General features: G+C 45.4%; 1 protein-coding gene across 3 annotated transcripts in view; it reads right to left on the bottom strand.

Moving 5' to 3' along the window:
- Positions 1–27616, bottom strand: part of LOC106612079 (protein Daple) — an 84467-nt gene that overhangs the window by 41000 nt on the left and 15851 nt on the right. For all 3 annotated transcript variants that reach the window (XM_045724135.1, XM_045724136.1, XM_045724137.1), the window contains exon 22: positions 25613–25756. In XM_045724135.1, the coding sequence (XP_045580091.1) occupies positions 25613–25756 (144 nt within the window). The remainder of the gene's footprint in view (positions 1–25612; positions 25757–27616) is intronic.

Genomic DNA, 27616 nt, shown 5'->3' with positions numbered 1-27616 from the left:
ACCTGAATGGACCAGGGATGACCTGAATGGACCAGGGATGAACTGAATAGTTCGGGGATGAACTGAATAGACCAGGGATGAACTGAATAGATCACGGATGAACTGAATGGACCAGGGATGAACTGAATAGATCAGGGATGAACTGAATGGACCAGGATGAACTGAATGGACCAGGGATGAAATGAATAGATCAGGGATGAACTGAATGGACCAGGGATGAACTGAATGGACCAGGGATGAACTGAATGGACCAGGGATGAACTGAATGGACCAGGGATGAACTGAATAGACCAGGGATGAACTGAATGGACCAGGGATGAACTGAATAGACCAGGGATGAACTGAATGGACCAGGGATGAACTGAATGGACCAGGGATTAACTGAATAGACCAGGGATGAACTGAATAGACCAGGGATGAACTGAATGGACCAGGGATGAACTGAATAGATCAGGGATGAACTGAATGGACCAGGAATGAACTGAATGGACCAGGGATGAACTGAATAGACCAGGGATGAACTGAATAGATCAGGGATGAACTGAATAGATCGGGGATGAACTGAATAGACCAGGGATGAACTGAATAGACCAGGGATGAACTGAATGGATCAGGGATTAACTGAATAGATCAGGGATGAACTGAATAGACCAGGGATGAACTGAATAGACCAAGGATGAACTGAATGGACCAGAGAGTAACTGAATGGATCAGGGATGAACTGAATGGATCAGGGATGAACTGAATGGACCAGGGATGAACTGAATGGACCGAGGGATGAACTGAATAGATCAGGGATGACCTGAATGGACCAGGGATGAAACTGAATGGACCAGGGATGACCTGAATGGACCAGGGATGAACTTAATAGATCAGGGATGAACTGAATGGACCAGGGATGAACTGAATGGACCAGTGATGAACTGAATGGATCGGGGATAACTGAATAGATCAGGGATGACCTGAATGGACCGAGGGATGAACTGAATAGATCAGGGATGGACTGAATAGATCAGGGATGAACTGAATGGACCAGGGATCAACTGAATAGACCGGGGATAAACTGATTGAACCAGGGATGAACTGAATAGACCAGGGATGACCTGAATAGATCGGGGGTGAACTGAATAGATCAGGGATGAACTGAATAGACCGGGGATGAACTGAATAGACCGGGGATGAACTGAATAGACCAGGAATTAACTGAATTGACCAGGGATGAACTGAATAGATCAGGGATGAACTGAATAGACCGGGATGAACTGAATAGTTCAGGGATGAACTGAATAGATCTGGGATGAACTGAATAGATCACGGATGAACTGAATGGACCAAGGATGAACTGAATAGATCGGGGATTAACTGAATGGACCGGGGATGCACTGAATGGACCAGGGATGACCTGAATAGATCAGGGATGCACTGAATGGACCAGGAATGAACTTAATGGACCAGGGATGAACTGAATAGATCAGGGATGAACTGAATAGACCAGGGATGAAACTGAATAGACCAGGGATTAACTGAATGGACCAGGGATGAACTGAATAGACCAGGGATTAACTGAATAGACCAGGGATGAACTGAATAGACCAGGAATGAACTGAACTGACCAGGGATGAACTGAATAGATCAGGGATGAACTGAATAGACCAGGGATTAACTGAATGGACCGGGGATGAACTGAATAGACCAGTGATGAACTGAATAGTTCAGGGATGAACTGAATAGATCAGGGATGAACTGAATAGATCACGGATGAACTGAATGGACCAGGGATGAACTGAATAGACCAGGGATGAACTGAATGGACCAGGGATGAACTGAATAGACCAGGGATGAACTGAATGGACCAGGGATGAACTGAATAGGTCAGGGATGAACTGAATGGACCGGGGATGAACTGAATAGATCAGGGATGAACTGAATGGACCAGGGATGAACTGAATAGACCAGGGATGAACTGAATAGACCAGGGATGAACTGAATAGACCGGGGATGAACTGAATAGACCAGGGATGAACTGAATGGACCAGGGATGAACTGAATAGACCAGGGATGAACTGAATGGACCAGGGATGAACTGAATGGACCAGGGATGAACTGAATAGACCAGGGATGAACTGAATGGACCAGGGATGAACTGAATAGATCAGGGAAGAACCTGAATGGACCAGGGATGACCTGAATGGACCAGGGATGAACTGAATAGATCGGGATGAACTGAATAGACCAGGGGATGAACTGAATAGACCACGGGATGAACTGAATGGACCGGGGATGAACTGAATAGATCAGGGATGAACTGAATGGACCAGGATGAACTGAATGGACCAGGGATGAACTGAATAGATCAGGGGATGAACTGAATGGACCAGGGATGAACTGAATGGACCGGGGATGAACTGAATGGACCAGGGATGAACTGAATGGACCAGGGATTAACTGAATAGATCAGGGATGAACTGAATGGACCAGGGATGAACTGAATGGACCAGGGATGAACTGAATAGATCAGGGATGAACTGAATGGACCAGGGATTAACCGAATAGATCAGGGGATGAACTGAATGGACCAGGGATGAACTGAACGGACCAGGGATGAACTGAATAGATCGAGGATGAACTGAATAGACCGGGGATGAACTGAATGGACCAGGGATGAACTGAATAGACCAGGGATGAACTGAATAGATCAGGGATGAACTGAATAGACCAGGGATGAACTGAATAGACCACGGATGAACTGAATGGACCAGGGATGAACTGAATAGACCGGGGATGAACTGAATGGACCAGGGATGAACTGAATAGATCGGGGATGAACTGAATGGACCCGGGATGACTGAATAGGTCAGGGATGAACTGAATGGACCGGGGATGAACTGAATAGATCAGGGATGAACTGAATGGACCAGGGATGAACTGAATGGACCAGGGATGAACTGAATAGACCAGGGATGAACTGAATAGACCAGGGATGAACTGAATAGATCAGGGATGAACTGAATAGACCAGGGATGAACTGAATAGATCGGGGATGAACTGAATGGACCAGGGATGAACTGAATGGACCAGGGATGAACTGAATAGATCAGGGATGACCTGAATGGACCAGGGATGAACTGAATAGACCAGGGAAGACCTGAATAGACCAGGGATGAACTGAATGGACCAGGGATGAACTGAATAGTTCAGGGATGAACTGAATAGACCAGGGATGAACTGAATAGATCACGGATGAACTGAATGGACCAGGGATGAACTGAATAGATCAGGGATGAACTGAATGGACCAGGATGAACTGAATGGACCAGGGATGAACTGAATAGATCGGGGATGAACTGAATGGACCAGGGATGAACTGAATGGACCAGGGATGAACTGAATAGACCAGGGATGAACTGAATGGACCAGGGATGAACTGAATAGACCAGGGATGAACTGAATGGACCAGGGATGAACTGAATGGACCAGGGATGAACTGAATGGACCGGGGATGAACTGAATGGACCAGGGATTAACTGAATAGATCAGGGATGAACTGAATGGACCAGGAATGAACTTAACGGACCAGGGATGAACTGAATAGACCGGGGATGAACTGAATAGACCAGGGATTAACTGAATGGACCAGGGATGAACTGAATAGACCAGTGATGAACTGAATAGTTCAGGGATGAACTGAATAGATCAGGGATGAACTGAATAGATCACAGATGAACTGAATGGACCAGGGATGAACTGAATAGATCGGGGATGAACTGAATGGACCAGGGATGAACTGAATAGATCGGGGATGAACTGAATGGACCAGGGATTGACTGAATAGGTCAGGGATGAACTGAATGGACCAGGGATGAACTGAATAGATCAGGGATGAACTGAATGGACCAGGAATGAACTGAATGGACCGGGGATGAACTGAATGGACCAGGGATGAACTGAATAGACCAGGGATGAACTGAATAGACCAGGGATGAACTGAATGGACCAGGGATGAACTGAATAGATCAGGGATGAACTGATTGGACCAGGAATGAACTGAATGGACCGGGGATGAACTGAATAGACCAGGGATGACCTGAATGGACCAGGGATGAACTGAATAGACCAGGGAAGACCTGAATGGACCAGGGATGACCTGAATGGACCAGGGATGAACTGAATAGTTCAGGGATGAACTGAATAGATCAGGGATGAACTGAATAGATCACGGATGAACTGAATGGACCAGGGATGAACTAAATAGATCAGGGATGAACTGAATGGACCAGGATGAACTGAATGGACCAGGGATGAAATGAATAGATCAGGGATGAACTGAATGGACCAGGGATGAACTGAATGGACCAGGGATGAACTGAATGGATCAGGGATGAACTGAATGGACCAGGGATTAACTGAATAGATCAGGGATGAACTGAATGGACCAGGGATGAACTGAATGGACCAGGGATGAACTGAATGGATCAGGGATGAACTGAATGGACCAGGGATTAACTGAATAGATTAGGGATGAACTGAATGGACCAGGGATGAACTGAATGGACCAGGGATGACCTGAATAGATCAGGGATGAACTGAATGGACCAGGAATGAACTTAATGGACCAGGGATGAACTGAATAGATCAGGGATGAACTGAATAGATCAGGGATGAACTGAATAGTTCAGGGATGAACTGAATAGACCAGGGATGAACTGAATAGATCAAGGATGAACTGAATGGTTCAGGGATTAACTGAATAGATCAGGGATGAACTGAATAGACCAGGGATGAACTGAATAGACCAGGGATGAACTGAATGGATCAGAGAGTAACTGAATGGATCAGGGATGAACTGAATGGATCAGGGATGAACTGAATGGACCAGGGATGAACTGAATGGACGAGGGATGAACTGAATAGATCAGGAATGACCTGAATGGACCAGGGATGAACTGAATGGACCAGGGATGACCTGAATGGACCAGGGATGAACTTAATAGATCAGGGATGAACTGAATGGATCAGGGATGAACTGAATGGACCGAGGATGAACTGAATAGATCAGGGATGAACTGAATGGACCAGGGATGAACTGAATGGACCAGGGATAACTGAATAGACCAGGGGATGAACTGAATGGACCAGGGGATAACCTGAATAGATCAGGGATGAACTGAATGGACCAGGGATGACCTGAATGGACCAGGGATGATCTGAATAGATCAGGGATGACCTGAATAGACCAGGGAAGACCTAAATGGACCAGGGATGACCTGAATAGATCATGGGATGAACTGAATGGACCAGGGATGAACTAAATGGACCAGGGATGAACTGAATGGATCAGGGATGAACTGAATAGACCGGGGATGAACTGAATGGACCAGGGACGACCTGAATGGGCCGGGGATGAACTGAATAGATCAGGGATGAACTGAATGGACCAGTGATGAACTGAATGGATCGGGGATGAACTGAATAGACCAGGGATGAACTGAATGGACCAGGGATGAACTGAATAGATCAGGGATGAACTGAATAGATCAGGGGATGAACTGAATGGACCAGGGATGAACTGAATAGACCAGGGATGAACTGAATAGATCAGGGATGAACTGAATAGACCAGGGATGAACTGAATAGACCGGGGATGACCTGAATAGACCAGGGATGAAACTGAATAGACCACAGATGAACTGAATGGACCAGGATGAACTGAATAGATCGGGGATGAACTGAATAGACCAGGGATGAAACTGAATGGACCAGGGATGAACTGAATAGATCAGGGATGAACTGAATGGACCAGGGATTAACTGAATAGATCAGGGATGAACTGAATGGACCAGGGATGAACTGAATAGACCAGGGATGACCTGAATAGACCAGGGATGACCTGAATGGACCAGGGATGAACTGAATAGTTCAGGGATGAACTGAATAGATCAGGGATGAAACTGAAAAGATCACGGATGAACTGAATGGACCAGGGATGAACTGAATAGATCAGGGATGAACTGAATGGACCAGGGATGAACTGAATGGACCGGGGATGAACTGAATGGACCAGGGATCGAACTGAATAGACCAGGGATGAACTGAATAGATCGGGGATGAACTGAATGGACCAGGGATGAACTGAATAGATCGGGGATGAACTGAATGGACCATTGATGAACTGAATGGACCGGGGATGAACTGAATAGATCAGGGATGAACTGAATGGACCAGGGATGAACTGAATAGATCAGGGGATGAACTGAATGGACCAGGGATGAACTGAATGGACCAGGGATCAACTGAATAGATCAGGGATGAACTGAATGGACCAGGGATGAAACTGAATAGACCAGGGATGACCTGAATAGATCAGGGGTGAACCGAATAGACCAGGGATGAACTGAATAGACCGGGGATGACCTGAATAGATCGGGGATGAAACTGAATAGACCACGGATGAACTGAATGGACCAGGGATGAACTGAATAGATCAGGGATGAACTGAATGGACCAGGGATGAACTGAATAGACCAGGGATGAACTGAATGGACCGGGGATGAACTGATTGGACCAGGGATGAACTGAATAGATCAGGGATGAACTGAATGGACCAGGGATTAACTGAATAGATCAGGGATTAGCTGAATGGACCAGGGATGAACTGAATAGACCAGGGATGAACTGAATGGACCAGGAATGAACTGAATGGACCAGGGATGAACTGAATGGACCAGGGATGAACTGAATAGACCAGGGATGAACTGAATAGATCAGGGATGAACTGAATGGACCAGGGATGAACTGAATAGATCAGGGATGAACTGAATGGACCAGGGATGAACTGAATGGACCAGGGATGAACTGAATAGATCAGAGGATGACCTGAATGGACCAGGGATGAACTGAATAGATCAGGGAAGACCTGAATGGACCAGGGATGACCTGAATAGACCAGGGAAGAACTGAATAGTTCAGGGATGAACTGAATAGACCAGGGATGAACTGAATAGACCAGGGATGAACTGAATGGACCAGGGATGAACTGAATAGATCAGGGATGAACTGAATAGACCAGGGATGAACTGAATGGACCAGGGATGACACTGAATAGATCAGGGATGAACTGAATGGACCAGGGATGAACTGAATGGACCAGGGATGAACTGAATGGACCAGTGATGAACTGAATGGACCGAGGGATAACTGAATAGATCAGGGATGAACTGAATGGACCAGGGATGAACTGAATAGACCAGGGATTGACTGAATGGATCAGGGATGGACTGAATGGACCAGGGATCAACTGAATAGATCAGGGATAAACTGATTGAACCAGGGATGAACTGAATAGACCAGGGATGACCTGAATAGATCAGGGGTGAACTGAATAGACCAGGGATGAACTGAATAGACCGGGGATGAACTGAATAGACCAGGGATGAACTGAATAGACCAGGAATTAAACTGAATTGACCAGGGATGAACTGAATAGATCAGGGATGAACTGAATAGACCAGGGATGAACTGAATAGATCAGGGATGAACTGAATAGATCTGGGATGAACTGAATAGATCACGGATGAACTGAATGGACCAAGGATGAATTGAATAGATCAGGGATTAACTGAATGGACCAGGGATGCACTGAATGGACCAGGGATGACCTGAATAGATCAGGGATGCACTGAATGGACCAGGAATGAACTTAATGGACCAGGGATGAACTGAATAGATCAGGGATGAACTGAATAGACCAGGGATGAACTGAATAGACCAGGGATTAACTGAATGGACCAGGGATGAACTGAATGGACCAGGGATTAACTGAATAGATCAGGGATGAACTGAATGGACCAGGAATGAACTTAACTGACCAGGGATGAACTGAATAGATCAGGGATGAACTGAATAGACCAGGGATTAACTGAATGGACCAGGGATGAACTGAATAGACCAGTGATGAACTGAATAGTTCAGGGATGAACTGAATAGATCAGGGATGAACTGAATAGATCACATATGAACTGAATGGACCAGTGATGAACTGAATAGATCAGGGATGAACTGAATGGACCAGGGATGAACTGAATAGATCAGGGATGAACTGAATGGACCAGGGATTGACTGAATAGGTCAGGTATGAACTGAATGGACCAGGGATGAACTGAATAGATCAGGGATGAACTGATTGGACCAGGAATGAACTGAATGGACCAGGGATGAAACTGAATGGACCAGGGATGAACTGAATAGACCAGGGATGAACTGAATAGATCAGGGATGAAACTGAATGGACCAGGGATGAACTGAATAGATCAGGGATGAACTGATTGGACCAGGAATGAACTGAATGGACCAGGGATGAACTGAATAGATCAGGGATGACCTGAATGGAGCAGGGATGAACTGAATAGATCAGGGAAGACCTGAATGGACCAGGGATGACCTGAATGGACAAGGGATGAACTGAATAGTTCAGGGATGAACTGAATAGATCAGGGATGAACTGAATAGATCACGGATGAACTGAATGGACCAGGGATGAACTAAATAGATCAGGGATGAACTGAATGGACCAGGATGAACTGAATGGACCAGGGATGAACTGAATGGACCAGGGATGAACTAAATAGATCAGGGATGAACTGAATGGACCAGGATGAACTGAATGGACCAGGGATGAAATGAATAGATCAGGGATGAACTGAATGGACCAGGGATGAACTGAATGGACCAGGGATGAACTGAATGGATCAGGGATGAACTGAATGGACCAGGGATTAACTGAATAGATCAGGGATGAACTGAATGGACCAGGGATGAACTGAATGGACCAGGGATGAACTGAATGGATCAGGGATGAACTGAATGGACCAGGGATTAACTGAATAGATTAGGGATGAACTGAATGGACCAGGGATGAACTTAACTGACCAGGGATGAACTGAATAGATCAGGGATGAACTGAATAGACCAGGGATTAACTGAATGGACCAGGGATGAACTGAATAGACCAGTGATGAACTGAATAGTTCAGGGATGAACTGAATAGATCAGGGATGAACTGAATAGATCACATATGAACTGAATGGACCAGTGATGAACTGAATAGATCAGGGATGAACTGAATGGACCAGGGATGAACTGAATAGATCAGGGATGAACTGAATGGACCAGGGATTGACTGAATAGGTCAGGTATGAACTGAATGGACCAGGGATGAACTGAATAGATCAGGGATGAACTGATTGGACCAGGAATGAACTGAATGGACCAGGGATGAACTGAATGGACCAGGGATGAACTGAATAGACCAGGGATGAACTGAATAGATCAGGGATGAACTGAATGGACCAGGGATGAACTGAATAGATCAGGGATGAACTGATTGGACCAGGAATGAACTGAATGGACCAGGGATGAACTGAATAGATCAGGGATGACCTGAATGGAGCAGGGATGAACTGAATAGATCAGGGAAGACCTGAATGGACCAGGGGATGACCTGAATGGACAAGGGATGAACTGAATAGTTCAGGGATGAACTGAATAGATCAGGGATGAACTGAATAGATCACGGATGAACTGAATGGACCAGGGATGAACTAAATAGATCAGGGATGAACTGAATGGACCAGGATGAACTGAATGGACCAGGGATGAAATGAATAGATCAGGGATGAACTGAATGGACCAGGGATGAACTGAATGGACCAGGGATGAACTGAATGGATCAGGGATGAACTGAATGGACCAGGGATTAACTGAATAGATCAGGGATGAACTGAATGGACCAGGGATGAACTGAATGGACCAGGGATGAACTGAATGGATCAGGGATGAACTGAATGGACCAGGGATTAACTGAATAGATTAGGGATGAACTGAATGGACCAGGGATGAACTGAATAGATCAGGGATGAACTGATTGGACCAGGAATGAACTGAATAGACCAGGGATGAACTGAAAAGTTCAGGGATGAACTGAATAGATCTGGGATGAACTGAATAGATCACGGATGAACTGAATGGACCAGGGATGAATTGAATAGTTCAGGGATTAACTGAATGGACCAGGGATGAACTGAATGGACCAGGGATGACCTGAAAGATCAGGGATGAACTGAATGGACCAGGAATGAACTTAATGGACCAGGGATGAACTGAATAGATCAGGGATGAACTGAATAGATCAGGGATGAACTGAATAGTTCAGGGATGAACTGAATAGACCAGGGATGAACTGAATAGATCAAGGATGAACTGAATGGTTCAGGGATTAACTGAATAGATCAGGGATGATCTGAATAGATCAGTGATGAACTGAATAGATCAAGGATGAACTGAATGGATCAGAGAGTAACTGAATGGATCAGGGATGAACTTAATGGATCAGGGATGAACTGAATGGACCAGGGATGAACTGAATGGACGAGGGATGAACTGAATAGATCAGGAATGACCTGAATGGACCAGGGATGAACTGAATGGACCAGGGATGACCTGAATGGACCAGGGATGAACTTAATAGATCAGGGATGAACTGAATGGATCAGGGATGAACTGAATGGACCAGGGATGAACTGAATAGATCAGGGATGAATTGAATGGACCAGGGATGAACTGAATGGACCAGGGATAACCTGAATAGATCAGGGGTGAACTGAATGGACCAGGGATAACCTGAATAGATCAGGGATGAACTGAATAGATCAGGGATGACCTGATGGACCAGGGATGATCTGAATAGATCAGGGATGACCTGAATGGACCAGGGAAGACCCTAAATGGATCAGGGATGACCTGAATAGATCATGGATGAACTGAATGGACCAGGGATGAACTAAATGGACCAGGGATGAACTGAATGGATCAGGGATCAACTGAATAGATCAGGGATGAACTGAATGGACCAGGGACGACCTGAATGGGCCAGGGATGAACTGAATAGATTAGGGATGAACTGAATGGACCATTGATGAACTGAATGGATCGGGGTTGGACTGAATAGATCAGGGATGAACTGAATGTACCAGGGATGAACTGAATAGATCAGGGATGGACTGAATAGATCAGGGATGAGCTGAATGGACCAGGGATGAACTGAATAGATCAGGGATGACCTGTATAGATCAGGGGTGAACTGAATAGATCAGGGATGAACTGAATAGACCGGGGATGACCTGAATAGATCAGGGATGAACTGAATAGACCACAGATGAACTGAATGGACCAGTGATGAACTGAATAGATCAGGGATGAACTGAATGGACCAGGGATGAACTGAATGGACCAGGGATGAACTGAATAGATCAGGGATGAACTGAATGGACCAGGGATTGACTGAATAGATCAGGTATGAACTGAATGGACCAGGGATGAACTGAATAGATCAGGGATGACCTGAATGGACCAGGGATGACCTGAATGGACCAGGGATGAACTGAATAGTTCAGGGATGAACTGAATAGATCAGGGATGAACTGAAAAGATCACGGATGAACTGAATGGACCAGGGATGAACTAAATAGATCAGGGATGAACTGAATGGACCAGGGATGAACTAAATGGACCAGGGATGAACTGAATGGATCAGGGATCAACTGAATAGATCAGGGATGAACTGAATGGATCGGGGATGACCTGAATGGGCCAGGGATGAACTGAATAGATTAGGGATGAACTGAATGGACCATTGATGAACTGAATGGATCGGGGTTGGACTGAATAGATCAGGGATGAACTGAATGTACCAGGGATGAACTGAATAGATCAGGGATGGACTGAATAGATCAGGGATGAACTGAATGGACCAGGGATCAACTGAATATATCAGGGATGAACTGAATGGACCAGGGATGAACTGAATAGATCAGGGATGACCTGTATAGATCAGGGGTGAACTGAATAGATCAGGGATGAACTGAATAGACCGGGGATGACCTGAATAGATCAGGGATGAACTGAATAGACCACAGATGAACTGAATGGACCAGTGATGAACTGAATAGATCAGGGATGAACTGAATGGACCAGGGATGAACTGAATGGACCAGGGATGAACTGAATAGATCAGGGATGAACTGAATGGACCAGGGATTGACTGAATAGATCAGGTATGAACTGAATGGACCAGGGATGAACTGAATAGATCAGGGATGACCTGAATGGACCAGGGATGACCTGAATGGACCAGGGATGAACTGAATAGTTCAGGGATGAACTGAATAGATCAGGGATAAACTGAAAAGATCACGGATGAACTGAATGGACCAGGGATGAACTAAATAGATCAGGGATGAACTGAATGGACCAGGATGAACTGAATGGACCAGGGATGAACTGAATAGATCAGGGATGAACTGAATGGACCAGGGATGAACTGAATGGACCAGGGATGAACTGAATGGATCAGGGATGAACTGAATGGACCAGGGATTAACTGAATAGATCAGGGATGAACTGAATGGACCAGGGATGAACTGAATGGACCAGGGATGAACTGAATGGATCAGGGATGAACTGAATGGACCAGGGATTAACTGAATAGATTAGGGATGAACTGAATGGACCAGGGATGAACTGAATAGATCAGGGATGAACTGATTGGAACAGGAATGAACTGAATAGACCAGGGATGAACTGAAAAGTTCAGGGATGAACTGAATAGATCTGGGATGAACTGAATAGATCACGGATGAACTGAATGGACCAGGGATGAATTGAAAAGTTCAGGGATTAACTGAATGGACCAGGGATGAACTGAATAGATCAGGGATGAACTGAATAGATCAGGGATGAACTGAATAGTTCAGGGATGAACTGAATAGACCAGGGATGAACTGAATAGATCAAGGATGAACTGAATGGATCAGGGATTAACTGAATAGATCAGGGATGATCTGAATAGATCAGTGATGAACTGAATAGATCAAGGATGAACTGAATGGATCAGAGAGTAACTGAATGGATCAGGGATGAACTGAATGGATCAGGGATGAACTGAATGGACCAGGGATGAACTGAATGGACCAGGGATGAACTGAATAGATCAGGAATGACCTGAATGGACCAGGGATGAACTGAATGGACCAGGGATGACCTGAATGGACCAGGGATGAACTTAATAGATCAGGGATGAACTGAATGGATCAGGGATGAACTGAATGGACCAGGGATGAACTGAATAGATCAGGGATGAATTGAATGGACCAGGGATGAACTGAATGGACCAGGGATAACCTGAATAGATCAGGGGTGCACTGAATGGACCAGGGATAACCTGAATAGATCAGGGATGAACTGAATAGATCAGGGATGACCTGAATGGACCAGGGATGATCTGAATAGATCAGGGATGACCTGAATGGACCAGGGAAGACCCTAAATGGATCAGGGATGACCTGAATAGATCATGGATGAACTGAATGGCCCAGGGATGAACTAAATGGACCAGGGATGAATTGAATGGATCAGGGATCAACTGAATAGATCAGGGATGAACTGAATGGACCAGGGATGACCTGAATGGGCCAGGGATGAGCTGAATAGATTAGGGATGAACTGAATGGACCATTGATGAACTGAATGGATCGGTGTTGGACTGAATAGATCAGGGATGAACTGAATGTACCAGGGATGAACTGAATAGATCAGGGATGGACTGAATAGATCAGGGATGAACTGAATGGACCAGGGATCAACTGAATATATCAGGGATGAACTGAATGGACCAGGGATGAACTGAATAGATCAGGGATGACCTGTATAGATCAGGGGTGAACTGAATAGATCAGGGATGAACTGAATAGACCGGGGATGACCTGAATAGATCAGGGATGAACTGAATAGACCAGGTATTAACTGAATTGACCAGGGATGAACTGAATAGATCAGGGATGAACTGAATAGACCATTGATGAACTGAATAGTTCAGGGATGAACTGAATAGATCTGGGATGAACTGTATAGATCACGGATGAACTGAATAGATCACGGATGAACTGAATGGACCAGGGATGAATTGAATAGATCAGGGATTAACTGAATGGACCAGGGATGAACTGAATGGACCAGGGATGACCTGAATAGATCAGGGATGAACTGAATGGACCAGGAATGAACTGAATGGACCAGGGATGAACTGAATAGATCAGGGATGAACTGAATAGATCTGGGATGAACTGAATAGATCACGGATGAACTGAATGGACCAAGGATGAATTGAATAGATCAGGGATTAACTGAATGGACCAGGGATGCACTGAATGGACCAGGGATGACCTGAATAGATCAGGGATGCACTGAATGGACCAGGAATGAACTTAATGGACCAGGGATGAACTGAATAGATCAGGGATGAACTGAATAGACCAGGGATGAACTGAATAGACCAGGGATTAACTGAATGGACCAGGGATGAACTGAATGGACCAGGGATTAACTGAATAGATCAGGGATGAACTGAATGGACCAGGAATGAACTTAACTGACCAGGGATGAACTGAATAGATCAGGGATGACCTGAATAGACCAGGGATTAACTGAATGGACCAGGGATGAACTGAATAGACCAGTGATGAACTGAATAGTTCAGGGATGAACTGAATAGATCAGGGATGAACTGAATAGATCACATATGAACTGAATGGACCAGTGATGAACTGAATAGATCAGGGATGAACTGAATGGACCAGGGATGAACTGAATAGATCAGGGATGAACTGAATGGACCAGGGATTGACTGAATAGGTCAGGTATGAACTGAATGGACCAGGGATGAACTGAATAGATCAGGGATGAACTGATTGGACCAGGAATGAACTGAATGGACCAGGGATGAACTGAATGGACCAGGGATGAACTGAATAGACCAGGGATGAACTGAATAGATCAGGGATGAACTGAATGGACCAGGGATGAACTGAATAGATCAGGGATGAACTGATTGGACCAGGAATGAACTGAATGGACCAGGGATGAACTGAATAGATCAGGGATGACCTGAATGGAGCAGGGATGAACTGAATAGATCAGGGAAGACCTGAATGGACCAGGGATGACCTGAATGGACAAGGGATGAACTGAATAGTTCAGGGATGAACTGAATAGATCAGGGATGAACTGAATAGATCACGGATGAACTGAATGGACCAGGGATGAACTAAATAGATCAGGGATGAACTGAATGGACCAGGATGAACTGAATGGACCAGGGATGAAATGAATAGATCAGGGATGAACTGAATGGACCAGGGATGAACTGAATGGACCAGGGATGAACTGAATGGATCAGGGATGAACTGAATGGACCAGGGATTAACTGAATAGATCAGGGATGAACTGAATGGACCAGGGATGAACTGAATGGACCAGGGATGAACTGAATGGATCAGGGATAAACTGAATGGACCAGGAATTAACTGAATAGATTAGGGATGAACTGAATGGACCAGGGATGAACTGAATAGATCAGGGATGAACTGATTGGACCAGGAATGAACTGAATAGACCAGGGATGAACTGAAAAGTTCAGGGATGAACTGAATAGATCTGGGATGAACTGAATAGATCACGGATGAACTGAATGGACCAGGGATGAATTGAATAGTTCAGGGATTAACTGAATGGACCAGGGATGAACTGAATGGACCAGGGATGACCTGAATAGATCAGGGATGAACTGAATGGACCAGGAATGAACTTAATGGACCAGGGATGAACTGAATAGATCAGGGATGAACTGAATAGATCAGGGATGAACTGAATAGTTCAGGGATGAACTGAATAGACCAGGGATGAACTGAATAGATCAAGGATGAACTGAATGGTTCAGGGATTAACTGAATAGATCAGGGATGATCTGAATAGATCAGTGATGAACTGAATAGATCAAGGATGAACTGAATGGATCAGAGAGTAACTGAATGGATCAGGGATTAACTTAATGGATCAGGGATGAACTGAATGGACCAGGGATGAACTGAATGGACGAGGGATGAACTGAATAGATCAGGAATGACCTGAATGGACCAGGGATGAACTGAATGGACCAGGGATGACCTGAATGGACCAGGGATGAACTTAATAGATCAGGGATGAACTGAATGGATCAGGGATGAACTGAATGGACCAGGGATGAACTGAATAGATCAGGGATGAATTGAATGGACCAGGGATGAACTGAATGGACCAGGGATAACCTGAATAGATCAGGGGTGAACTGAATGGACCAGGGATAACCTGAATAGATCAGGGATGAACTGAATAGATCAGGGATGACCTGATGGACCAGGGATGATCTGAATAGATCAGGGATGACCTGAATGGACCAGGGAAGACCCTAAATGGATCAGGGATGACCTGAATAGATCATGGATGAACTGAATGGACCAGGGATGAACTAAATGGACCAGGGATGAACTGAATGGATCAGGGATCAACTGAATAGATCAGGGATGAACTGAATGGACCAGGGACGACCTGAATGGGCCAGGGATGAACTGAATAGATTAGGGATGAACTGAATGGACCATTGATGAACTGAATGGATCGGGGTTGGACTGAATAGATCAGGGATGAACTGAATGTACCAGGGATGAACTGAATAGATCAGGGATGGACTGAATAGATCAGGGATGAACTGAATGGACCAGGGATGAACTGAATAGATCAGGGATGACCTGTATAGATCAGGGGTGAACTGAATAGATCAGGGATGAACTGAATAGACCGGGGATGACCTGAATAGATCAGGGATGAACTGAATAGACCACAGATGAACTGAATGGACCAGTGATGAACTGAATAGATCAGGGATGAACTGAATGGACCAGGGATGAACTGAATGGACCAGGGATGAACTGAATAGATCAGGGATGAACTGAATGGACCAGGGATTGACTGAATAGATCAGGTATGAACTGAATGGACCAGGGATGAACTGAATAGATCAGGGATGACCTGAATGGACCAGGGATGACCTGAATGGACCAGGGATGAACTGAATAGTTCAGGGATGAACTGAATAGATCAGGGATGAACTGAAAAGATCACGGATGAACTGAATGGACCAGGGATGAACTAAATAGATCAGGGATGAACTGAATGGACCAGGGATGAACTAAATGGACCAGGGATGAACTGAATGGATCAGGGATCAACTGAATAGATCAGGGATGAACTGAATGGACCAGGGATGACCTGAATGGGCCAGGGATGAACTGAATAGATTAGGGATGAACTGAATGGACCATTGATGAACTGAATGGATCGGGGTTGGACTGAATAGATCAGGGATGAACTGAATGTACCAGGGATGAACTGAATAGATCAGGGATGGACTGAATAGATCAGGGATGAACTGAATGGACCAGGGATCAACTGAATATATCAGGGATGAACTGAATGGACCAGGGATGAACTGAATAGATCAGGGATGACCTGTATAGATCAGGGGTGAACTGAATAGATCAGGGATGAACTGAATAGACCGGGGATGACCTGAATAGATCAGGGATGAACTGAATAGACCACAGATGAACTGAATGGACCAGTGATGAACTGAATAGATCAGGGATGAACTGAATGGACCAGGGATGAACTGAATGGACCAGGGATGAACTGAATAGATCAGGGATGAACTGAATGGACCAGGGATTGACTGAATAGATCAGGTATGAACTGAATGGACCAGGGATGAACTGAATAGATCAGGGATGACCTGAATGGACCAGGGATGACCTGAATGGACCAGGGATGAACTGAATAGTTCAGGGATGAACTGAATAGATCAGGGATAAACTGAAAAGATCACGGATGAACTGAATGGACCAGGGATGAACTAAATAGATCAGGGATGAACTGAATGGACCAAGATGAACTGAATGGACCAGGGATGAACTGAATAGATCAGGGATGAAACTGAATGGACCAGGGATGAACTGAATGGACCAGGGATGAACTGAATGGATCAGGGATGAACTGAATGGACCAGGGATTAACTGAATAGATCAGGGATGAACTGAATGGACCAGGGATGAACTGAATGGACCAGGGATGAACTGAATGGATCAGGGATGAACTGAATGGACCAGGGATTAACTGAATAGATTAGGGATGAACTGAATGGACCAGGGATGAACTGAATAGATCAGGGATGAACTGATTGGAACAGGAATGAACTGAATAGACCAGGGATGAACTGAAAAGTTCAGGGATGAACTGAATAGATCTGGGATGAACTGAATAGATCACGGATGAACTGAATGGACCAGGGATGAATTGAAAAGTTCAGGGATTAACTGAATGGACCAGGGATGAACTCAATAGATCAGGGATGAACTGAATAGATCAGGGATGAACTGAATAGTTCAGGGATGAACTGAATAGACCAGGGATGAACTGAATAGATCAAGGATGAACTGAATGGATCAGGGATTAACTGAATAGATCAGGGATGATCTGAATAGATCAGTGATGAACTGAATAGATCAAGGATGAACTGAATGGATCAGAGAGTAACTGAATGGATCAGGGATGAACTGAATGGATCAGGGATGAACTGAATGGACCAGGGATGAACTGAATGGACCAGGGATGAACTGAATAGATCAGGAATGACCTGAATGGACCAGGGATGAACTGAATGGACCAGGGATGACCTGAATGGACCAGGGATGAACTTAATAGATCAGGGATGAACTGAATGGATCAGGGATGAACTGAATTGACCAGGGATGATGATCCGGGATGAACTGAATAGATCAGGGATGAACTGAATGGACCAGGGATGAACTGAATGGACCAGGGATAACCTGAATAGATCAGGGGTGAACTGAATGGACCAGGGATAACCTGAATAGATCAGGGATGAACTGAATAGATCAGGGATGACCTGAATGGACCAGGGATGATCTGAATAGATCAGGGATGACCTGAATGGACCAGGGAAGACCTAAATGGACCAGGGATGACCTGAATAGATCAGGGATGAACTGAATAGACCAGGTATTAACTGAATTGACCAGGGATGAACTGAATAGATCAGGGATGAACTGAATAGACCATTGATGAACTGAATAGTTCAGGGATGAACTGAATAGATCTGGGATGAACTGAATAGATCACGGATGAACTGAATAGATCACGGATGAACTGAATGGACCAGGGATGAATTGAATAGATCAGGGATTAACTGAATGGACCAGGGATGAACTGAATGGACCAGGGATGACCTGAATAGATCAGGGATGAACTGAATGGACCAGGAATGAACTGAATGGACCAGGGATGAACTGAATAGATCAGGGATGAACTGAATAGATCAGGGATGAACTGAATAGACCAGGGATGAACTGAATAGACCAGTGATGAACTGAATAGACCAGGGATTAACTGAATGGACCAGGGATGAACTGAATAGATCAGGGATGAACTGAATGGACCAGGAATTAACTTAATGGACCAGGGATCAACTGAATAGATCAGGGATTAACTGAATGGATCAGGGATGAACTGAATGGACCAGGGATGAACTGAATGGATCAGGGATGAACTGAATAGATTAGGGATAAACTGAATGTACCAGGGATGACCTGAATGGGCCAGGGATGAACTGAATAGATCAGGGATGAACTGAATGGACCAGGGATGAACTGAATGGACCAGTGATGAACTGAATAGATCAGGGATGAACTGAATGGACCAGGATGAACTGAATGGACCAGGAATAAACTGAAAAGATCAGGGATGAACTGAATGGACCAGGGATGAACTGAATGGACCAGGGATGATCTGAATAGATCAGGGATGAACTGAATGGACCAGGGATTGACTGAATAGATCAGGTATGAACTGAATGGACCAGGGATGAACTGAATAGATCAGGGATAAACTGATTGGACCAGGGATGAACTGAATGGACCAGGGATGAACTGAATGGATCAGGGATGAACTGAATAGATCAGGGATGACCTGAATGGAGCAGGGATGAACTGAATAGATCAGGGATGACCTGAATGGACCAGGGATGACCTGAATGGACCAGGGATGAACTGAATAGTTCAGGGATGAACTGAATAGATCAGGGATGAACTGAATAGATCACGGATGAACTGAATGGACCAGGAATGAACTAAATAGATCAGGGATGAACTGAATGGACCAGGATGAACTGAATGGACCAGGGATGAACTGAATAGATCAGGGATGAACTGAATGGACCAGGGATGAACTGAATGGACCAGGGATGAACTGAATGGATCAGGGATGAACTGAATGGACCAGGGATTAACTGAATAGATCAGGGATGAACTGAATGGACCAGGGATGAACTGAATGGACCAGGGATGAACTGAATGGATCAGGGATGGACTGAATGGACCAGGGATTAACTGAATAGATCAGGGATGAACTGAATGGACCAGGGATGAACTGAATAGATCAGGGATGAACTGATTGGACCAGGAATGAACTGAATAGACCAGGGATGACCTGAAAAGTTCAGGGATGAACTGAATAGATCTGGGATGAACTGAATAGATCACGGATGAACTGAATGGACCAGGGATGAATTGAATAGTTCAGGGATTAAGTGAATGGACCAGGGATGAACTGAATGGACCAGGGATGACCTGAATAGTTCAGTGATGAACTGAATAGACCAGGGATGAACTGAATAGATCAAGGATGAAATGAATGGATCAGGGATTAACTGAATAGATCAGGGATGATCTGAATAGATTAGTGATGAACTGAATAGATCAAGGATGAACTGAATGGATCAGAGAGTAACTGAATGGATCAGGGATGAACTGAATGGATCAGGGATGAACTGAATGGACCAGGGATGAACTGAATGGACCAGGGATGAACTGAATAGATCAGGAATGACCTGAATGGACCAGGGATGAACTGAATGGACCAGGGATGACCTTAATGGACCAGGGATGAACTTAATAGATCAGGGATGAACTGAATGGATCAGGGATGACCTGAATGGACCAGGGATGAACTGAATAGATCAGGGATGAATTGAATGGACCAGGGGATGAACTGAATGGACCAGGGACAACCTGAATAGATCAGGGGTGAACTGAATGGACCAGGGACAACCTGAATAGATCAGGGATGAACTGAATAGATCAGGGATGACCTGAATGGACCAGATATGATCTGAATAGATCAGGGATGACCTGAATGGACCAGGGAAGACCTAAATGGACCAGGGATGACCTGAATAGATCTTGGATGAACTGAATGGACCAGGGATGGACTAAATGGACCAGGGATGAACTGAATGGATCAGGGATCAACTGAATAGATCTGGGGATGAACTGAATGGACCAGGGATGACCTGAATGGGCCAGGGATGAACTGAATAGATTAGGGATGAACTGAATGGACCATTGATGAACTGAATGGATCGGGGTTGAACTGAATAGATCGGGGATGAACTGAATATACCAGGGATGAACTGAATAGATCAGGGATGGACTGAATAGATCAGGGATGAACTGAATAGACCAGGTATTAACTGAATTGACCAGGGATGAACTGAATAGATCGGGGATGAACTGAATAGACCATTGATGAACTGAATAGTTCAGGGATGAACTGAATAGATCTGGGATGAACTGAATAGATCACGGATGAACTGAATGGACCAGGGATGAATTGAATAGATCAGGGATTAACTGAATGGACCAGGGATGAACTGAATGGACCAGGGATGACCTGAATAGATCAGGGATGAACTGAATGGACCAGGAATGAACTGAATGGACCAGGGATGAACTGAATAGATCAGGGATGAACTGAATAGATCAGGGATGAACTGAATAGACCAGGGATGAACTGAATAGACCAGTGATGAACTGAATAGACCAGGGATTAACTGAATGGACCAGGGATGAACTGAATAGATCAGGGATGAACTGAATGGACCAGGGATGAACTGAATAGTTCAGGGATGAACTGAATAGACCAGGGATGAACTGAATAGACCAGGGATTAACTGAATAGATCAGGGATGAACTGAATGGACCAGGAATGAACTTAATGGACCAGGGATGAACTGAATAGATCAGGGATGAACTGAATAGACCAGGGATGAACTGAATAGACCAGGGATTAACTGAATGGACCAGGGATGAACTGAATAGATCAGGGATGAACTGAATAGACCAGGGATGAACTGAATAGTTCAGGGATGAACTGAATAGATCAGGGATGAACTGAATAGATCACGGATGAACTGAATGGACCAGGGATGAACTGAATAGACCAGGGATGAACTGAATAGTTCAGGGATGAACTGAATAGATCTGGGATGAACTGAATAGATCACGGATGAACTGAATGGACCAGGGATGAACTGAATAGATCAGGGATGAACTGAATGGACCAGGGATGAACTGAATAGACCAGGGATGAACTGAATAGATCAGGGATGAACTGAATAGACCAGGGATGAACTGAATAGACCAGGGATTAACTGAATGGACCAGGGATGAACTGAATAGATCAGGGATGAACTGAATAGACCAGGGATGAACTGAATAGTTCAGGGATGAACTGAATAGATCAGGGATGAACTGAATGGACCAGGGATGAACTGAATGGACCAGGGATGAACTGAATAGATCAGGAATGACCTGAATGGACCAGGGATGAACTGAATGGACCAGGGATGACCTTAATGGACCAGGGATGAACTTAATAGATCAGGGATGAACTGAATGGATCAGGGATGACCTGAATGGACCAGGGATGAACTGAATAGATCAGGGATGAATTGAATGGACCAGGGATGAACTGAATGGACCAGGGATAACCTGAATAGATCAGGGGTGAACTGAATGGACCAGGGATAACCTGAATAGATCAGGGATGAACTGAATAGATCAGGGATGACCTGAATGGACCAGTTATGATCTGAATAGATCAGGGATGACCTGAATGGACCAGGGAAGACCTAAATGGATCAGGGATGACCTGAATAGATCTTGGATGAACTGAATGGACCAGGGATGGACTAAATGGACCAGGGATGAACTGAATGGATCAGGGATCAACTGAATAGATCTGGGATGAACTGAATGGACCAGGGATGACCTGAATGGGCCAGGGATGAACTGAATAGATTAGGGATGAACTGAATGGACCATTGATGAACTGAATGGATCGGGGTTGGACTGAATAGATCAGGGATGAACTGAATATACCAGGGATGAACTGAATAGATCAGGGATGGACTGAATAGATCAGGGATGAACTGAATAGACCAGGTATTAACTGAATTGACCAGGGATGAACTGAATAGATCAGGGATGAACTGAATAGACCATTGATGAACTGAATAGTTCAGGGATGAACTGAATAGATCTGGGATGAACTGAATAGATCACGGATGAACTGAATGGACCAGGGATGAATTGAATAGATCAGGGATTAACTGAATGGACCAGGGATGAACTGAATGGACCAGGGATGACCTGAATAGATCAGGGATGAACTGAATGGACCAGGAATGAACTGAATGGACCAGGGATGAACTGAATAGATCAGGGATGAACTGAATAGATCAGGGATGAACTGAATAGACCAGGGATGAACTGGATAGACCAGTGATGAACTGAATAGACCAGGGATTAACTGAATGGACCAGGGATGAACTGAATAGATCACGGATGAACTGAATGGACCAGGGATGAATTGAATAGATCAGGGATGAACTGAATGGACCAGGGATGAACTGAATGGACCAGGGATGACCTGAATAGATCAGGGATGAACTGAATGGACCAGGAATGAACTTAATGGACCAGGGATGATCTGAATAGATCAGGGATGAACTGAATAGACCAGGGATGAACTGAATAGACCAGGGATTAACTGAATGGACCAGGGATGAACTGAATAGATCAGGGATGAACTGAATAGACCAGGGATGAACTGAATAGTTCAGGGATGAACTGAATAGATCAGGGATGAACTGAATAGATCACGGATGAACTGAATGGACCAGGGATGAACTGAATAGACCAGGGATGAACTGAATAGTTCAGGGATGAACTGAATAGATCTGGGATGAACTGAATAGATCACGGATGAACTGAATGGACCAGGGATGAATTGAATAGATCAGGGATGAACTGAATGGACCAGGAATGAACTTAATGGACCAGGGATGATCTGAATAGATCAGGGATGAACTGAATAGACCAGGGATGAACTGAATAGACCAGGGATTAACTGAATGGACCAGGGATGAACTGAATAGATCAGGGATGAACTGAATAGACCAGGGATGAACTGAATAGTTCAGGGATGAACTGAATAGATCAGGGATGAACTGAATAGATCACGGATGAACTGAATGGACCAGGGATGAACTGAATAGACCAGGGATGAACTGAATAGTTCAGGGATGAACTGAATAGATCTGGGATGAACTGAATAGATCACGGATGAACTGAATGGACCAGGGATGAATTGAATAGATCAGGGATTAACTGAATGGACCAGGGATGAACTGAATGGACGAGGGATGACCTGAATAGATCAGGGATGAACTGAATGGACCAGGAATGAACTTAATGGTCCAGGGACGAACTGAATAGATCAGGGATGAACTGAATAGATCAGGGATGAACTGAATAGACCAGGGATGAACTGAATGGACCAGGGATGAATTGAATAGATCAGGGATTAACTGAATGGACCAGGGATGAACTGAATGGACTAGGGATGACCTGAATAGATCAGGGATGAACTGAATGGACCAGGAATGAACTTAATGGTCCAGGGACGAACTGAATAGATCAGGGATGAACTGAATAGATCAGGGATGAACTGAATAGACCAGGGATGAACTGAATAGACCAGGGATGAACTGAACTGACCAGGGATTAACTGAATGGACCAGGGATGAACTGAATAGATCAGGGATGAACTGAATAGACCAGGGATGGACTGAATAGTTCAGGGATGAACTGAATAGATCGGGGACGAACTGAATAGATCATGGATGAACTGAATGGACCAGGGATGAACTGAATGGACCAGGATGAACTGAATGGACCAGGGATGAACTGAATAGATCAGGGATGAACTGAATGGACCAGGGATGAACTGAATGGACCAGGGATGAACTGAATAGATCAGGGATAAACTGAATGGACCAGGGATTAACTGAATAGATCAGGGATGACTGAATGGACCAGGGATGAACTGAATAGATCAGGGATGAACTGATTGGACCAGGAATGAACTGAATTGACCAGGGATGAACTGAATAGATCAGGGATGAACTGAATAGTTCAGGGATGCTCTGAATAGACCAGGGATGAACTGAATAGATCGGGGATGAACTGAATAGACCAGGGATGAACTGAATAGACCAGGGATGAACTGAATAGATCAGGGATGACCTGAATGGACCAGGGATGAACTTAATGGACCAGGGATGAACTGAATAATCAGGGATGAACTGAATGGACCAGGGATGAACTGAATGGATTAAGAAGTCATATTAAATGAAATGGTTTGAAGAGAATAAGTGATGATGGAGCAGTTAGTTGTTTGACTGACACATAGCCTGAGACAGTTTTAGTTTTACCTCTCATTATCCTCTTTCAGTCTCTCTAATTCTCTTTCTCTCTCCACCTGCTTTTGCACCTCTCCCTCCATCTTCTCTCTCTCCATTTTCATCTCTCTTTTTGTCTCCTCCATCTTGGATTTGAAGCCCAGGAGCTCCTGATACCTGGAGAACATGAAGGTGTTATGAACATTGGTATGAATTATACTTAAACAGTCATTAAGGTATCATGAATGATTTCATTTAAAAAAAATTATCAGGGTTTTTTCACAAGTCAGTGTATTCAATGGCATATGGAATTCCAATCAGACTGGTTTCATAAAGTTAACAATGTCTTATGTATACATTTTTAAATAAAGTGTTACTTGGTGTTCACTACCCTCCCTCCATCTCCCTGTTTTCTCTACCCTCCCTCCAGATCCCTGTGTTCCCTACCTTCCCTTTAGCTCCCTGTGTTCCATTCCCTCCAGATCCCTGTGTTCTCTACCTTCCCTTTAGCTCCCTGTGTTCCATTCCCTCCAGATCCCTGTGTTCCCAAACTTCCCTCCAAATCCCTGTGTTCCCTACCTTCCCTCCAGCTCCCTATGTTCCCTACCTCCCCTCCAGCTCCCTGTGTTTTCTACCTTCCCTCCAGCTCCCTGTGTTCCCTACCTACCCTCCAGCTCCCTGTGTTTTCTACCTCCCCTCCAGCTCCCTGTGTTTTCTACCTTCCCTCCAGCTCCCTGTGTTCCCTACCCACCCTCCAGCTCCCTGTGTTTTCTACCTTCCCTCCAGCTCCCTGTGTTTTCTACCTTCCCTCCAGCTCCCTGTGTTCCCTACCCACCCTCCAGCATTCACTACCTTTCAACCAGCTCCCTATGTTCCCTACCTACCCTACAGCTCCCTGGGCTCCCTACCTTCCCTCCAGCTCGCTGTGCTCCCTACCTCCCCTCCAGATCCCTGTGTTCCCAACCTTCTCTCCAGCTCCCTGTGTTCCCTACCTCTCCTCCAGATCCCTGTGTTCCCTACCTTCCCTCCAGATCCCTGTGTTCCCTACCTCCCCTCCAGATCCCTGTGTTCCCTACCTTCCCTCCAGATCCCTGTGTTCCCTACCTTCCCTCCAGATCTCTGTGTTCCCAACCTTCCCTCCAGCTCCCTGTGTTCCCTACCTTCCCTCCAGATCCCTGTGTTCCCAACCTTCCCTCCAGCTCCCTGTGTTCCCTACCTTCCCTCCAGATCCCTGTGTTCCCAACCTTCCCTCCAGCTCCCTGTGTTCCCTACCTTCCCTCCAGATCCCTGTGTTCCCAACCTTCCCTCCAGCTCCCTGTGTTCCCTACCGTCCCTCCAGATCCCTGTGTTCCCAACCTTCCCTCCAGCTCCCTGTGTTCCCTACCTTCCTTCCAGATCCCTGTGTTCCCAACCTTCCCTCCAGATCCCTGTGTTCCTTACCTTCCCTCCAGATCCCCGTGTTCCCAACCTTCCCTCCAGCTCCCTGTGTTCCCTACCTTCCCTCCAGATCCCTGTGTTCCCTACCTCCCCTCCAGATCCCTGTGTTCCCTACCTTCCCTCCAGATCCCTGTGTTCCCTACCTTCCCTCCAGATCCCTGTGTTGCCAACCTTCCCTCCAGCTCCCTGTGTTCCCTACCTTCCCTCCAGATCCCTGTGTTCCCAACCTTCCCTCCAGCTCCCTGTGTTCCCTACCTTCCCTCCAGATCCCTGTGTTCCCTACCTTCCCTCCAGATCCCTGTGTTCCCAACCTTCCCTCCAGCTCCCTGTGTTCTCTACCTCCCCTCCAGATCCCTGTGTTCCCTACCTCCCCTCCAGATCCCTGTGTTCCCTACCTCCCCTCCAGATCCCTGTGTTCCCTACCTCCCCTCCAGATCCCTGTGTTCCCTACCTTCCCTCCAGATCCCTGTGTTCCCTACCTTCCCTCCAGATCCCTGTGTTGCCAACCTTCCCTCCAGCTCCCTGTGTTCCCTACCTTCCCTCCAGATCCCTGTGTTCCCAACCTTCCCTCCAGCTCCCTGTGTTCCCTACCTTCCCTCC

This window comes from Salmo salar, chromosome ssa09 (assembly GCF_905237065.1).
Source record: "Salmo salar chromosome ssa09, Ssal_v3.1, whole genome shotgun sequence".
NCBI lineage: Eukaryota > Metazoa > Chordata > Actinopteri > Salmoniformes > Salmonidae > Salmo > Salmo salar.
Note: the sequence above shows the minus strand (reverse complement) of the source record. Positions and strands in the feature narration are given on the sequence as shown.